Source organism: Bombina bombina, chromosome 6 (assembly GCF_027579735.1).
Source record: "Bombina bombina isolate aBomBom1 chromosome 6, aBomBom1.pri, whole genome shotgun sequence".
Lineage (NCBI taxonomy): Eukaryota > Metazoa > Chordata > Amphibia > Anura > Bombinatoridae > Bombina > Bombina bombina.
In genome coordinates this window covers 312,337,030-312,352,841 of record NC_069504.1, presented here as the reverse complement: position 1 = coordinate 312,352,841, position 15,812 = coordinate 312,337,030, and the positions used below count along the sequence as shown (strand labels likewise).

The 15,812-nt window shown below is 42.2% G+C and overlaps 1 protein-coding gene across 1 annotated transcript in view; it reads left to right on the top strand.

Moving 5' to 3' along the window:
• METTL25 (methyltransferase like 25) overlaps nucleotides 1-15,812 on the top strand; it is a gene marked incomplete in the record, with an annotated part of 826,773 nt that overhangs the window by 395,161 nt on the left and 415,800 nt on the right. The window contains 1 exon segment of the mRNA XM_053716932.1: nucleotides 11,322-11,948. Coding sequence (XP_053572907.1) covers nucleotides 11,322-11,948 — 627 coding nt within the window.

The window sequence follows — 15,812 nt, the reverse complement described above, 5'->3', positions numbered from 1 at the left end:
GCACCTTGGACCTTGCTTATGTATTCCCACCGTTTCCTCTCATTCCCAGGCTGGTAGCCAGGATCAATTAGGAGAGGGCCTCGGTGATCTTGATAGCTCCTGCGTGGCCACGCAGGACTTGGTATGCAGACCTGGTGAATATGTCATCGGCTCCACCATGGAAGCTACCTTTGAGACAGGACCTTCTTGTTCAGGGTCCATTCGAACATCCGAATCTGGTTTCCCTCCAACTGACGGCTTGGAGATTGAACGCTTGATTTTATCAAAGCGTGGGTTTTCAGATTCTGTAATAGATACTCTGATTCAGGCTAGAAAGCCTGTAACTAGAAAAATTTACCATAAAATATGGAAAAAATATATCTGTTGGTGCGAATCCAAAGGATTCCCATGGAACAAGATAAAAATTCCTAAGATTCTATCCTTTCTACAAGAAGGTTTGGAGAAAGGATTATCTGCAAGTTCTCTAAAGGGACAGATCTCTGCTTTATCTGTTTTACTTCACAAAAGACTGGCAGCCGTGCCAGATGTTCAAGCATTTGTTCAGGCTCTGGTTAGGATCAAGCCTGTTTACAGACCTTTGACTCCTCCCTGGAGTCTAAATCTAGTTCTTTCAGTTCTTCAAGGGGTTCCGTTTGAGCCTTTACATTCCATAGATATTAAGTTACTATCTTGGAAAGTTTTGTTTTTGGTTGCTATTTCTTCTGCTAGAAGAGTTTCAGAGTTATCTGCTCTGCAGTGTTCTCCGCCCTATCTGGTGTTCCATGCAGATAAGGTGGTTTTGCGTACTAAGCCTGGTTTTCTTCCGAAAGTTGTTTCTAACAAAAATATTAACCAGGAGATAGTTGTACCTTCTTTGTGTCCGAATCCAGTTTCAAAGAAGGAACGTTTGTTACACAATTTGGACGTTGTCCGTGCTCTAAAGTTCTATTTAGAGCCTACTAAAGATTTCAGACAAACATCTTCCTTGTTTGTTGTTTATTCTGGTAATAGGAGAGGTCAAAAAGCGACTGCTACCTCTCTTTCCTTTTGGCTTAAAAGCATTATCCGATTGGCTTATGAGTCTGCCGGACGGCAGCCTCCTGAAAGAATCACAGCTCACTCCACTAGGGCTGTGGCTTCCACATGGGCCTTCAAGAACGAGGCTTCTGTTGACCAGATACGTAAGGCAGCGACTTGGTCTTCACTGCACACTTTTGCCAAATTTTACAAATTTGATACTTTTGCTTCTTCGGAGGCTATTTTTGGGAGAAAGGTTTTGCAAGCTGTGGTGCCTTCCGTTTAGGTAACCTGATTTGCTCCCTCCCTTCATCTGTGTCCTAAAGCTTTGGTATTGGTTCCCACAAGTAAGGATGACGCCGTGGACCGGACACACCAATGTTGGAGAAAACAGAATTTATGCTTACCTGATAAATTACTTTCTCCAACGGTGTGTCCGGTCCACGGCCCGCCCTGGTTTTTTAATCAGGTCTGATGAATTATTTTCTCTAACTACAGTCACCACGGTACCATATGGTTTCTCCTATATATATTTCCTCCTGTCCGTCGGTCGAATGACTGGGGTGGGCGGAGCCTAGGAGGGACTATATGGCCAGCTTTGCTGGGACTCTTTGCCATTTCCTGTTGGGGAAGAGAATATCCCACAAGTAAGGATGACGCCGTGGACCGGACACACCGTTGGAGAAAGTAATTTATCAGGTAAGCATAAATTCTGTTTTTCGTTCCTTTCGCAATTTCAGGAACGGACCGGCTCCTAACTCTGCAGCCTCTAGACAAGAGGGTAACACTTCCCAGCCTAAACCAGCATGGAAACCATTGCAAGGCTGGAACAAGGGTAAACAGGCCAAGAAGCCTGCTGCTGCTACCAAGACAGCATGAAGGGGTAGCCCCTGATCCGGGACTGGATCTAGTAGGGGGCAGACTTTCTCTCTTTGCCCAGGCTTGGGCGAGAGATGTTCCGGATCCCTGGGCACTAGAAATAGTCTCTCAGGGGTATCTTCTAGAGTTCAAAGAACTTCCTCCAAGGGGAAGGTTCCACATCTCTCGCTTATCTTCAGACCAGATAAAGAGACAGGCATTCTTACATTGCGTAGGAGTCCTATTAAAGATGGGAGTGATACACCCAGTTCCAACAGCGGAACAAGGTCTGGGTTTTTACTCAAACCTGTTTGTAGTTCCCAAAAAAGAGGGAACTTTCAGACCAATTCTGGATTTAAAAATTCTAAACAAATTCCTCAGAGTTCCATCATTCAAAATGGAAACCATTCGGACTATTTTACCAACAATCCAGGAGGGTCAATATATGACTACCGTGGATTTAAAGGATGCGTACCTGCATATTCCTATCCACAAACATCATCATCAGTTCCTGAGGTTCGCCTTTCTGGACAAACATTACCAGTTCGTGGCTCTTCCATTCGGTTTAGCCACTGCTCCCAGAATTTTCACAATGGTACTAGGGTCCCTTCTAGCGGTTCTAAGGCCGAGGGGCATTGCTGTAGCACCTTACCTAGACGACATTCTAATCCAAGCGTCGTCCCTTTCCAAAGCAAGGGCTCATACAGACATTGTTTTAGCCTTTCTGAGGTCTCACGGGTGGAAGGTGAACATAGAAAAGAGTTCCCTGTCCCTGTCCACAAGGGTTCCTTTTCTGGGAACAATAATAGATTCTGTAGAAATGAAGATTTTTCTGACAAAGGTCAAATTAAGTTAAAGCTTCTAAACGCTTGTCAAGTTCTTCAATCTATTCCTCAGCCTTCCATAGCTCAGTGCATGGAGGTAATAGGATTAATGGTTGCAGCAATGGACGTGGTTCCTTTTGCTCGAATTCATCTAAGACCATTGCAACTGTGCATGCTCAAACAGTGGAATGGGGATTATGAAGACTTGTCTCCCCAGATTCAAGTAGACCAGGTAACCAGAGACTCACTCCGCTGGTGGTTGACTTAGGATCAACTGTCTCAGGGAATGAGTTTCCGCAGACCAGAGTGGGTCATTGTCACGACCGACGCCAGTCTCTTAGGCTGGGGCGCGGTCTGGGACTCCCTGAAAGCTCAGGGTCTATGGTCTCGGGAAGAGTCTCTTCTCCCGATAAACATTTTGGAACTGAGAGCGATATTAAATGCGCTCCTGGCTTGGCCTCAACTAGTGAAGGCCAGATTCATAAGATTTCAGTCGGACAACATGACGACTGTAGCGTACATCAATCATCAGGGAAGAACAAAGAGTTCCTTGGCGATGAGAGAGGTATCCAAGATCATCAAATGGGCAGAGGATCACTCCTGCCATCTATCTGCAATTCACATCCCAGGAGTAGACAACTGGGAGGTGGATTATTTGAGTCGTCAGACTTTCCATCCGGGGGAATGGGAACTCCACCCGGAGGTCTTTGCCCAGTTAACTCAACTATGGGGCATTCCAGATATTGATCTGATGGCGTCTCGTCAGAACTCCAAGGTTCCTCGCTACGGGTCCAGATCCAGGGATCCCAAGGCGACGCTAGTGGATGCATTGGTAGCACCTTGGTCGTTCAATCTAGCTTATGTGTTTCCACCGTTCCCTCTCCTTCCCAGGCTTGTAGCCAGGATCAAACAGGAGAAGGCCTCAGTGATTCTAATAGCTCCTGCATGGCCACGCAGGACTTGGTATGCAGACCTGGTGAAGCTACCTTTGAGACAGGATCTTCTAGTACAAGGTCCATTCGAACATCCAAATCTAGTCTCTCTGCAACTGACTGCTTGGAAATTGAACGCTTGATTCTATCTAAGCGTGGGTTTTCAGATTCAGTTATAGATACTCTGGTTCAAGCCAGAAAACCTGTGACTAGGAAATTTTACCATAAGATATGGCAAAAATATATCCGTTGGTGCGAATCCAAGGGATTCTCTTGGAGTAAGATTAAAATTCCTAGGATACTTTCCTTTCTCCAAGAGGGTTTGGATAAAGGCTTGTCAGCTAGTTCTCTAAAAGGACAGATATCTGCTCTGTCTGTTTTGTTGCACAAACGTCTGGCAGCCGTGCCAGATGTACAGGCGTTTGTCAGAATCAAGCCTGTCTACAGACCTATGACTTCTCCATGGAGTCTAAACTTAGTTCTTTCAGTTCTTCAAGGGGTTCCGTTTGAACCCTTACATTCCATAGATATTTAGTTACTATCTTGGAAGGTTCTGTTTTTGGTTGCTATTTCTTCTGCTAGAAGAGTTTCTGAATTGTCTGCTTTGCAGTGTACTTCTCCCTATCTGGTATTCCATACAGATAAGGTAGTTTTACGTACCAAGCCTGGTTTTCTTCCAAAAGTGGTTTCCAACAGGAATATTAACCAGGAAATAGTTGTTCCTTCTCTGTGTCCGAAACCAGTTTCGAAGAAGGAACGTTTGTTACACAACCTAGATGTGGTCCGTGCTTTAAAATTCTATTTAGAAGCAACAAAGGATTTCAGGCAGACATCATCATTGTTTGTCGTTTATTCTGGTAAGAGGAGAGGGCAGAAAGCTACTGCTACCTCTCTTTCCTTTTGGCTGTAAAGCATCATCCGATTGGCTTATGAGACTGCCGGACGGCAGCCTCCTGAACGAATTACAGCTCACTCTACTAGGGCTGTGGCTTCCACATGGGCCTTCAAGAACGAGGCTTCTGTTGATCAGATCTGTAAGGCAGCGACTTAGTCTTCTCTGCATACTTTTGCCAAATTTTACAAATTCGATACTTATGCTTCTTCGGAGGCTGTTTTTGGGAGAAAGGTTTTGCAAGCTGTGGTGCCTTCCGTTTAGGTTACCTGACTTGTTCCCTCCCTTCATCCGTGTCCTAAAGCTTTGGTATTGGTTCCCACAAGTAAGGATGAAGCCGTGGACCGGACACACCAATGTAGGAGAAAACAGAATTTATGTTTACCTGATAAATTTCTTTCTCCTACGGTGTGTCCGGTCCACGGCCCGCCCTGGCTTTTAGTCAGGTTTAAATTTTTTATTTCTGTACACTACAGTCACCACGGTACTCTATAGTTTCTCCTTTTTCTCCTCCCCGTCGGTCGTTTGCCTGGGGGGCGGCGCCCGCGGGGGGGGCTATATGGACAGCTTTTGCTGTGTGCTCTCTTTGCCATTTCCTGTAGGGGAAGAGAATATCCCACAAGTAAGGATGAAGCCGTGGACCGGACACACCGTAGGAGAAAGAAATTTATCAGGTAAACATAAATTCTGTTTTTTTTTTTTTTGACAAGCATTACCAATTTGTTGCTTTTCCTTCTGGTCTAGCGACAGCTCTGAGAATCTTTTCAAGGTTCTCAGTGTTTCCTTATTTGGACGATCTTGTGGTACTGGCTCAGTCTTTTCGTTCTCCAGAATCTCATACGATTCAACTTTTGTTGTTTCTTCTAAGACATAGTTGGAGGATCTTTTTATCAAAAGATCTTTGGTTGCTCAGACAAGGGTCACCTTTTTTAGGTTTCCAGATAGATTGTGTCAATGTCTTTGTCTCTAACAGACAGGAGACAATTATATTGGGTTCAGTTTGTCAGAACCTTCATCAGTCTCTATTATTTCCTTCAGTAGCTATACAGGGAGTGCAGAATTATTAGGCAAGTTGTATTTTTGAGGATTAATTTTATTATTGAACAACAACCATGTTCTCAATGAACCCAAAAAACTAATTAATATCAAAGCTGAATAGTTTTGGAAGTAGTTTTTAGTTTGTTTTTAGTTATAGCTATTTTAGGGGGATATCTGTGTGTGCAGGTGACTATTACTGTGCGTAATTATTAGGCAACTTAACAAAAAACAAATATATACACATTTCAATTATTTATTTTTACCAGTGAAACCAATAAAACATCTCAACATTCACAAATATACATTTCTGACATTCAAAAACAAAACAAAAACAAATCAGTGACCAATATAGCCACCTTTCTTTGCAAGGACACTCAAAAGCCTGCCATCCATGGATTCTGTCAGTGTTTTGATCTGTTCACCATCAACATTGCGTGCAGCAGCAACCACAGCCTCCCAGACACTGTTCAGAGAGGTGTACTGTTTTCCCTCCTTGTAAATCTCACATTTGATGATGGACCACAGGTTCTCAATGGGGTTCAGATCAGGTGAACAAGGAGGCCATGTCATTAGATTTTCTTCTTTTATACCCTTTCTTGCCAGCCACGCTGTGGAGTACTTGGACGCGTGTGATGGAGCATTGTCCTGCATGAAAATCATGTTTTTCTTGAAGGATGCAGACTTCTTCCTGTACCACTGCTTGAAGAAGGTGTCTTCCAGAAACTGGCAGTAGGACTGGGAGTTGAGCTTGACTCCATCCTCAACCCGAAAAGGCCCCACAAGCTCATCTTTGATGATACCAGCCCAAACCAGTATTCCACCTCCACCTTGCTGGCGTCTGAGTCGGACTGGAGCTCTCTGCCCTTTACCAATCCAGCCACGGGCCCATCCATCTGGCCCATCAAGACTCACTCTCATTTCATCAGTCCATAAAACCTTAGAAAAATCAGTCTTGAGATATTTCTTGGCCCAGTCTTGACGTTTCAGCTTCTGTGTCTTGTTCAGTGGTGGTCGTCTTTCAGCCTTTCTTACCTTGGCCATGTCTCTGAGTATTGCACACCTTGTGCTTTTGGGCACTCCAGTGATGTTGCAGCTCTGAAATATGGCCAAACTGGTGGCAAGTGGCATCTTGGCAGCTGCACGCTTGACTTTTCTCAGTTCATGGGCAGTTATTTTGCGCCTTGGTTTTTCCACACGCTTCTTGCGACCCTGTTGACTATTTTGAATGAAACGCTTGATTGTTCGATGATCACGCTTCAGAAGCTTTGCAATTTTAAGAGTGCTGCATCCCTCTGCAAGATATCTCACTATTTTTGACTTTTCTGAGCCTGTCAAGTCCTTCTTTTGACCCATTTTGCCAAAGGAAAGGAAGTTGCCTAATAATTATGCACACCTGATATAGGGTGTTGATGTCATTAGACCACACCCCTTCTCATGACAGAGATGCACATCACCTAATATGCTTAATTGGTAGTAGGCTTTCGAGCCTATACAGCTTGGAGTAAGACAACATGCATAAAGAGGATGATGTGGTCAAAATACTCATTTGCCTAATAATTCTGCACTCCCTGTATGCATGGAAGTTTTAGGTCTCATGGCTGCAGCATTGGATTCGATTCCCTTTGCTCATTTTCATATGAAACCTTTCCATTTTTTTATGCTGAATTAATTGTGCAGGGATTCTAGGATATCATTTTTAATATCTTTGAATTCCAATGTTTAACTATCTTGACTTGGTGGTTAGATCACCATCATATAGTTCTACGGGTCTCTTCGATTCATCCAACCTGGACCTTGATCACTACAGATGCAAGTCTTTTAGGTTGGGAGGCTGTCTGGGGATCTCTGTCAGCACAATGGGTTTGGAAATCTCAGGAGGCGAGATTACCCTCCAATATTTTGGAACTCTGTGCATTCTCAGAGTTAGTCAGTTTTGGCTTCTTTTTGAAGAGAGAGACGTTATTGTTTTTCAGACAGACAATGTCACAACTGTGGCATATGTCAATCATCAGGGTGGGACACTCAGTCCTTAGGCTGTGAAAGAAGTATCTCGGATACTTGCTTGGGCTAAATCCAGCTCTTGTCTAATTTCTGCGGTCCATATCCCAGGTTTAGACAATTGGGAAGCGGATTATCTCTGTCAATCAAGCTTTACATCCGGGAGAATGGTCTCTTTACCCAGATGTGTTTTTTCAAATTGTTCAGATGTGAGGGTTTCCAGTAATAGTTCTGATGGCATCTCATCTAAACAAGAAAACTTCCCAGGTACCTATTCAGGTCCGGGGATCCTCAGGCGGAAGCAGTGTATGCATTGACACTTCCTTGGAGTTATCAATCTGCCTATATTTTTGCTCCTTCTGTTTCTTCTTTTTAAGAGAGATTTTTCAAAATCGTCATGGAGCAATCGTTTGTGCTGCTGGTGGCTCCAGCATGGCCGCTCAGGTTTTGGTATATGGTTCTTGTTCGGATGTCCAGTTGCCAACCTTGGTCACTTCCATTTAGGCCAGACCTTAAGATTAGTTTTTTTCCGTCAAGAAATCAAATTATTAAATTTGATGGTATGGAAATTAAAACGCTTAGTGCTTAGTCATAGAGGTCTCTCTGACTCAGTGATTAATACTATGTTGCAGGTTCGTAAATCTGTGTCTAGAAAGATTTATAATCGAGTTTGGAAGACTTACATCTTATGATGCTCTTCTCATAATTTCTCTTGGCATTCTTTTAGAATTCCTAGGATTTTATAGTTTCTTCATAAGGTTTTGTCTGCACGTTCATTGAAAGGACAAATCTCTGCTCTTTCTGTGCTGTTTCACAGAAAAAAAATTGCTAATCTTTCTGATATTCATTGTTTTGTTCAGGCTTTGGTTCGTATCAAGCCTGCCATTAAGCCAATTTCTCCTCCTTGGAGTCTTAATTTGGTTCTGAGGGCTTAACAGGCTCTTCCGTTTGAGCATATGCATTCTTTGGACATTAAATTACTTTCATGGAAAGTATTGTTCCTTTTGGCCATCTCTTCTGCTAGAAGAGTTTTTGATTTATCTGCTCTTTCTTGTGAGTCTCCTTTTCTGATTTTTCATCAGGATAAGGCGGTTTTTGCTGTCTTTATTTAAATTTTTACCTTAAGTTGTGAATTCTAACAACATTAATAGAGGAATTATTGTTCCTTCCTTGTGTCCTAAATCCTAAGAATTCTTTGGAAATATCCTTACATTGTTTGGAGTTTTGAAATATTATGTTGAAGCTACTAAGATTTCAGAAAGACTTCTAGTCTATTTGTTATCTTTTCTGGTTTTAGGAAAGGTCAGAAGGCTTCTGCCATTTCTTTGGTTAAAGCTTTTTGATTCATCATGCTTATGTGGAGTTGGGTAAATCCCTGCCTCAAAGGATTATGGCTCATTCTACTAGGTCAGTTTCTGCTTCCTGGGCTTTTAAGAATGAAGCTTCTGTTGATCAGATTTGCAAAGCACCAACTTGGTCTTCTTTGCATACTTTTACTAAATTCTACCATTTTGATGTTTTTTCTTCTTCAGAAGCAGTTTTTGGTAGAAAAGTACTTCAGGCAGCTGTTTCAGTCTGATTCTTCTGCTTATAATTTCAGTTTTTTTCATTATAAAGATTAAAACTTTTGATTTGGGTTGTGGATTGTTTTATCAGCGGAATTGGCTGTCTTTATTTTATCCCTCCCTCTCTAGTGACTCTTGCGTGGAGTTCCACATCTTGGGTATTTGCTATCCCATACGTCACTAGCTCATGGACTCTTGCCAATTACATGAAAGAAAACATAATTTATGTAAGAACTTACCTGATAAATTCATTTCTTTCATATTGGCAAGAGTCCATGAGACCCACCCTTTTTTGTGGTGGTTATGATTTGTTTTTTGTATAAAGCACAATTATTCCAATTCCTTGTTGATGCTTTCGCTCCTTTCTTATCACCTCACTTCTTGGCTATTCATTAAACTGAATTGTGGGTGTGGTGAGGGGTGTATTTATAGGAATTTTGAGATTTGGGAAACTTTGCCCCTCCTGGTAGGAATGTATATCCCATACGTCACAAGCTCATGGACTCTTGCTAATATGAAAGAAATGAATTTATCAGGTAAGTTCTTACATAAATTATGTTTTCTTCTAAATTATTGGAACGACTTGTCTATAATCGCCTAACTCAATTTCTCACAACTAACTCCTTACTTGATCCTCTACAATCTGGTTTCCGCCCTAAACACTCAATAGAAACCACTCTCACTAAAGTAAAAAATGACCTGTTATCAGCTAAAGCAAAGGTCCACTACTCCTTACTAATTCTTCTTGACCCATCAGGCGCTTTCGATACAGTTGACCATCCTCTCCTCTTAAAAACCTTCAATCATTTGGCATCTGAGAGACAGCCCTCTCCTGGTTTGCTTCATATCTCTCAAACTGCTCTTTTTCAGTTTCATTTAACAACATATCTTCTGATCCTTTGCCTCTCTAATTTGGAGTACCGCAAGGCTCTGTCTTGGGTCCCTTTTGCTTCCAGTACCACTTATATGCTGATGATACCAAAAAACTATCTTTCCTCTCCTGATATCTCTTCCTCTTTACTCAACCAGATTTCCAACTGTCTCCCTACAATTTCCTCTTGGTTGTCTTCACACTACCTCCAACTCAATCTATCCAAAACTGAGTTTCTTCTTATTCCTCCCCTCTTCGAGACATACGACACCTGACATTCCAAAGACTTTTAGAGACTCTGTTTTCAACAACTCACCCCAGGTCCACTGTCTTGGGGTCACACTTGACTCAGAACTTACATTCACCCCACACATACAAGCCCTTACCAAGTCCTGCCATGCACACCTATGCAACATTTCCAGAATCCATCCCCTCCCTTCCTATACTAATTCATTCCCTCATTTGGTCACGCATTGATTATTGCAATCTACTTTTAAATGGCCTTCCAAAACACCGCCTCTCCTCCCTCCAATCTATTATTAATGTTTCAGCTAGACTCATCCAACTAAGTCACGATCTACATCAGCTGCTCCACTGTGCCAGTCTCTACACTGGCTCCCCATACACTACAAAATACAATTTAAAGTATTAACCACAACTTGCAAAGCATTCAACAGCCTCAATCCCAACTATATTTCTTCTCATCTCCAAATATTCTGTGACCCATCCTCTACGATCAACCTCTGACCTAGGTCTCTTCACTCCTATTAGCTCTACATCCCACTTCTGCCTCCAAGACTTTTCACGTGCTGTTCCTGTCCCCTGGAACTCTCTACCCTGCTATATAAGACTCCAACCTTGTATAGCTTCAGACACTCCTTGAAAACACTCCTATTCAGAGAGGGTTTCCATCTCTAATCTGTTTTTCATCCTAACAAAAATAATTATTGAACAGCCTGACTCGCTGCTGCAACTACAATCCATGTGAAAAGCTACCCCAAAACTTATGTCTCTGCATCCTCAACCTGTAGACTGCAAGCTCTCCAGAGCAGGGCCCTCTTCCTCCTATACTAGATTTGTTTAGTCTATGTTTTGTATTTTATCACAAATCCTTGTCATTTTATACCCTTAACTCTGTACCCAGCGATACAGAATTCTGCGGGACTATACATTTAAATGATAATAATAATGTTTATTAATTTAAAAGTGTATACTAAGAGTATAGAGTGGTTCATAAACAATAATGATAATAGTAAAACAGTTTCTTTATTTGATTGAGCATAGTACTAATAATATAGTACTAATAAAAGCAGCATGAGTTAATGTGTTTTTTCATCTTTCCTGCAGGTGATAGATTTGGGTGCTGGAAAAGGTTATTTAAGTTCATATTTATCCATGAGATATGACCTTAAAGTGTATGGGATTGACTCTTCTCATACCAATACAGACGGAGCCAACAAGAGAAACCAGAAATTGAAAAAATATTGGAGAGCCTATAAAAATCATGCCAAGCCAACTTCAAAAGCACAGGAATCTGACCAAAAGAAGAGATTGCTGCCAAACTACATGTGTCTTGAAGAAAATACTGATATAGATATTTTAAGGAGCAAAAGTAAAGTTCTCAGCTTTGATCAATTATCCATTTCTGGCTCCACTGTTTCAGAAAAACCAAATGATGTTACCGAGTCAATTAGATGGGAACAACATGTGGAAAGTTATAATCCATCACATGATACAGATAAAGATGGATATTCTGAAAATGCTCTCACATTTTTGGACTTTTTGCCTACGGGTGCTGTTGAAGAGTCCCCTGTGTTAGACAGTGTTTGCAAAGATCTCAGTCAACAAGAAAAAGAGCAGAGGAAAATAGAAAATATGAAGGCCAAAAAGCTTACTAACAAACATGTTTATTCACCTGTTACATCCTTCGTGACTGCAGAAACTGAACTACATGACATCATTACAGATTTGGAGGTGGTCCATGTTTTTATCTTTATACATAAACAGCTGTCATGTTACCATAGCATTCAGCACACCTTTAATGTGTTGCTTAATTAGTTTCAAGCTCCAAAAGATATTAATTACATATTCAGTCTGTTTCAATACCTGTAAGTCTGTTTTGCATTAAATACAGTATTAAAACTGAAATTGAAACCATTTTCAAATAGAAAAAAATAAACAAATTTGTGAAATTAGATTAAGGCAGAGGAACATTACATTGCAGTCAAAAAGGCCAGCAGTAACCTTTTACTAGTTTTACTATTTGTCTTTTGTCTTAATCATGCATTCCACAACGTATTTTTTTAACAAATTTGTTCCAGAAACTTTTCCATTTGTTAGATATTTAGGGCACAATAGAGACAGTGAATTATGTGTTATTTTGTTGTCTTATGTCCAATTTCCAGGCTTATGCATTATTTATTCACCTTTACAAGTTGAAATATTAACTTACCTTCTAGCAATCTGTGTGAGTTCATTAACCTATTAAAAATAAATATCCAGCTAACAAATTGCACACATAAAACAATTATCAAAGCTTCAGAGTAATATAAAGTTATTCATGCTTCTTTCTTTTCAGAAGCACAAGTGTACACAATTTCTGAGAAAAACGTATGTATATATGTATGAACGTATATGTGTGTGTGTGTGTATATTTGTGTATATATATATATATATATATATATATATATATATATTATTCTTATTATCATTTATTTGTATAGTGCCGCCAAATTCCGTAGCGCTGGAATATATGTTTATATATATATATATATATATATATATATATATATATATATATATATACACTGCTCAAAAAAATAAAGGGAACACTTAAACAACACAATGTATCTCCAAGTCAATCACACTTCTGTGAAATCAAACTGTCCACTTAGGAAGCAACACTGAGTGACAATCAATTTCACATGCTGTTGTGCAAATGGGATAGACAACAGGTGGAAATTATAGGCAATTAGCAAGACTGCAGGTGGTGACCACAGACCACTTCTCAGTTCCTATGCTTTCTGGCTGATGTTATGGTCACTTTTGAATGCTGGTGGTGCTTGCACTCTAGTAGTAGCATGAGACGGAGTCTACAACCCACACAAGTGGTTCAGGTAGTGCAGCTCATCCAGGATGGCACATCAGTGCGAGCTGTGGCAAGAAGGATTGCTGTGTCTGTCAGCGTAGTGTCCAGAGCATGGAGGTGCTACCAGGAGACAGGCCAGTACATCAGGAGACGTGGAGGAGGCCGTAGGAGGGCAACAACCCAGCAGCAGGACCGCTACCTCCGCCTTTGTGCAAGGAGGAACAGGAGGAGCACTGCCAGAGCCCTGCAAAATGACCTCCAGCAGGCCACAAATGTGCATGTGTCTGCTCAAACGGTCAGAAACAGACTCCATGAGGGTGGTATGAGGACCCAACGTCAACAGGTGGGGGTTGTGCTTACAGTCCAACACCGTGCAGGACGTTTGACATTTGCCAGAGAACACCAAGATTGGCAAATTCGCCACTGGCGCCCTGTGCTCTTTACAGATGAAAGCAGGGGCACACTGAGCACATTTGACAGACGTGACAGTCTGGAGATGCAGTGGAGAACGTTCTGCTGCCTGCAACATCCTCCAGCATGGCCAGTTTGGCAGTGGGTCAGTAATGGTGTGGGGTGGCATTTCTTTGAGGGGCCGAACAGCCCTCCATGTGCTCGCCAGAGGTAGCCTGACTGCCATTAGGTATCAAGATGAGATCCTCAGACCCCTTGTGAGACCATATGCTGGTGCGGTTGGCCCTGGGTTCCTCCTAATGCAAGACAATGCTAGACCTCATGTGGCTGGAGTGTGTCAGCAGTTCCTGCAAGATGAAGGCATTGATGCTATGGACTGGCCCTCCCGTTCCCCAGACCTGAATCCAATTGAGCACATCTGGGACATCATGTCTCGCTCCATCCACCAACTTCACTTTGTACTACAGACTGTCCAGGAGTTGGTGGATGCTTTAGTCCAGGTCTGGGAGGAGATCCCTCAGGAGACCATCCGCCACCTCATCAGGAGCATGCACAGGCGTTGTAGGGAGGTCATACAGGCACGTGGAGGCCACACACACTACTGAGCCTCATTTTGACTTGTTTTAAGGACATTACATCAAAGTTGGATCTGCCTGTAGTGTGTTTTTCCACTTTAATTTTGAGTGTGACTCCAAATCCAGACCTCCATGGGTTGAAAATTTTGATTTCCATTTTTTAATTTTTGTGTGATTTTGTTGTCAGCACATTCAACTATGTAAAGAACAAAGTATTTAATTAGAATATTTTATTAATTCAGATCTAGGATGTGTTATTTTTAGTGTTCCCTTTATTTTTTTGAGCAGTGTATATATATATATATATATATATATATATATATACGCCAGCAGATTCACAGTAATGTATAAAAGCAAAACTGGGGGAAGTCAATTACATTTGGGCGCCAAAGGATCAAGCCCAGGACCATGACAAGGTCTCCCCCTTCCTGGGACCCTAAACCAGCACCCACATAATGCATTCTTCGAAACAAACAATTGGGAATCTCCCAGGGTGACACAGGCTTTTGTAACCTCCCCTATGTAAATACAAAACCACAGGAATGGACTGCACTCACAGACTGGACTGAGTACACATCCTAAGCCACAGTAAACTCCACAGCCCTGAACACTGACAGGCAGGGATTTTACAAAAGCCTATGTCACCCTGGGAGGTTCCCAGTTGGTTTGTTTGGAAGTATGCATTGTGTGGGTGCTGGTTTAGGGTCCCAGGAAGGGGGAGACCTTGTTGTGGTCCTGGGCTTGATCCTTTGTGCCAATGTTACTGACTTCCCCCAGTTTTGCTTTTAAACATTACTGTGAATTTGCTGGCAAAGTGCCGGGTTTTCTGTGTGTTGTGTTGATAATGTTTGTAATGTTTCCCTGTGGGCTTGTCACCCAGGCTGCTCTGGGATTAACTGCCTGGGTTGCTGGGAACTTTGCAGCTGTCTGTCAGTGTTCAGGGCTGTGGAGTTTGCTGTGGCTTAGGATGTGTACCCAGTCCAATCTGTGAGTGCGGTCCATTTCCTGTGTTTTGTATTTTCATAGGGGAGGTTACAAAAGCCTGTGTCACCCTGGGAGGTTTCCAGTTGGTTTGTTTTGGAAGTATGCATTGTGTGGGTGTTGGTTTAGGGTCCCAGGAAGGGGGAGACCTTGTCGTGGTCCTGGGCTTGATCCTTTGGCGCCTAATGTAACTGACTTCCCCCAGTTTTGCTTTTAAACATTACTGTGCATCTGCTGGCGAGTGCTAGGTATTCTGTGTGTTGTGTTGATAATGTTTGTAACGCTTCCCTGCGGGCTTCTCACCCAGGCTGCTTTGGTGGTTAACTGCCTCAGTTGCTTGGAACTTTGCAGCTGTCTTTAAGTGTTCAGGGCTGTAGAGTGTGCTGTGGCTTAGGATGTGTACCCAGTCCAGTCTGTGAGTGTGGTCCATATACATTTCTTTCATGTAATTGGAAAGAGTCCATGAGCTAGTGACGTATGGGATATCCAATCCTACCAGGCGGGGCAAAGTTTCCCAAACCTCAAAATGCCTATAAATACACCCCTCACCACACCCACAATTCAGTTTTACAAGATTTCTACGTTGATATGCGCTTCTCAGCATGTTGAAGCCCGGTTCCTCTCAGATCCTGATCGCTTCCAGCCGCTTTCCGGTTATTGCAGTGATGCCTGGGGGGGATCAGGGAGCTTTGGGGCTAAGGGGGATCCTAAACAGCAGCATATGTAAATATGCTAAAAAAAATAAAAGATACCTTTTATTTTAGTACTGGCAGACTTTCTGCC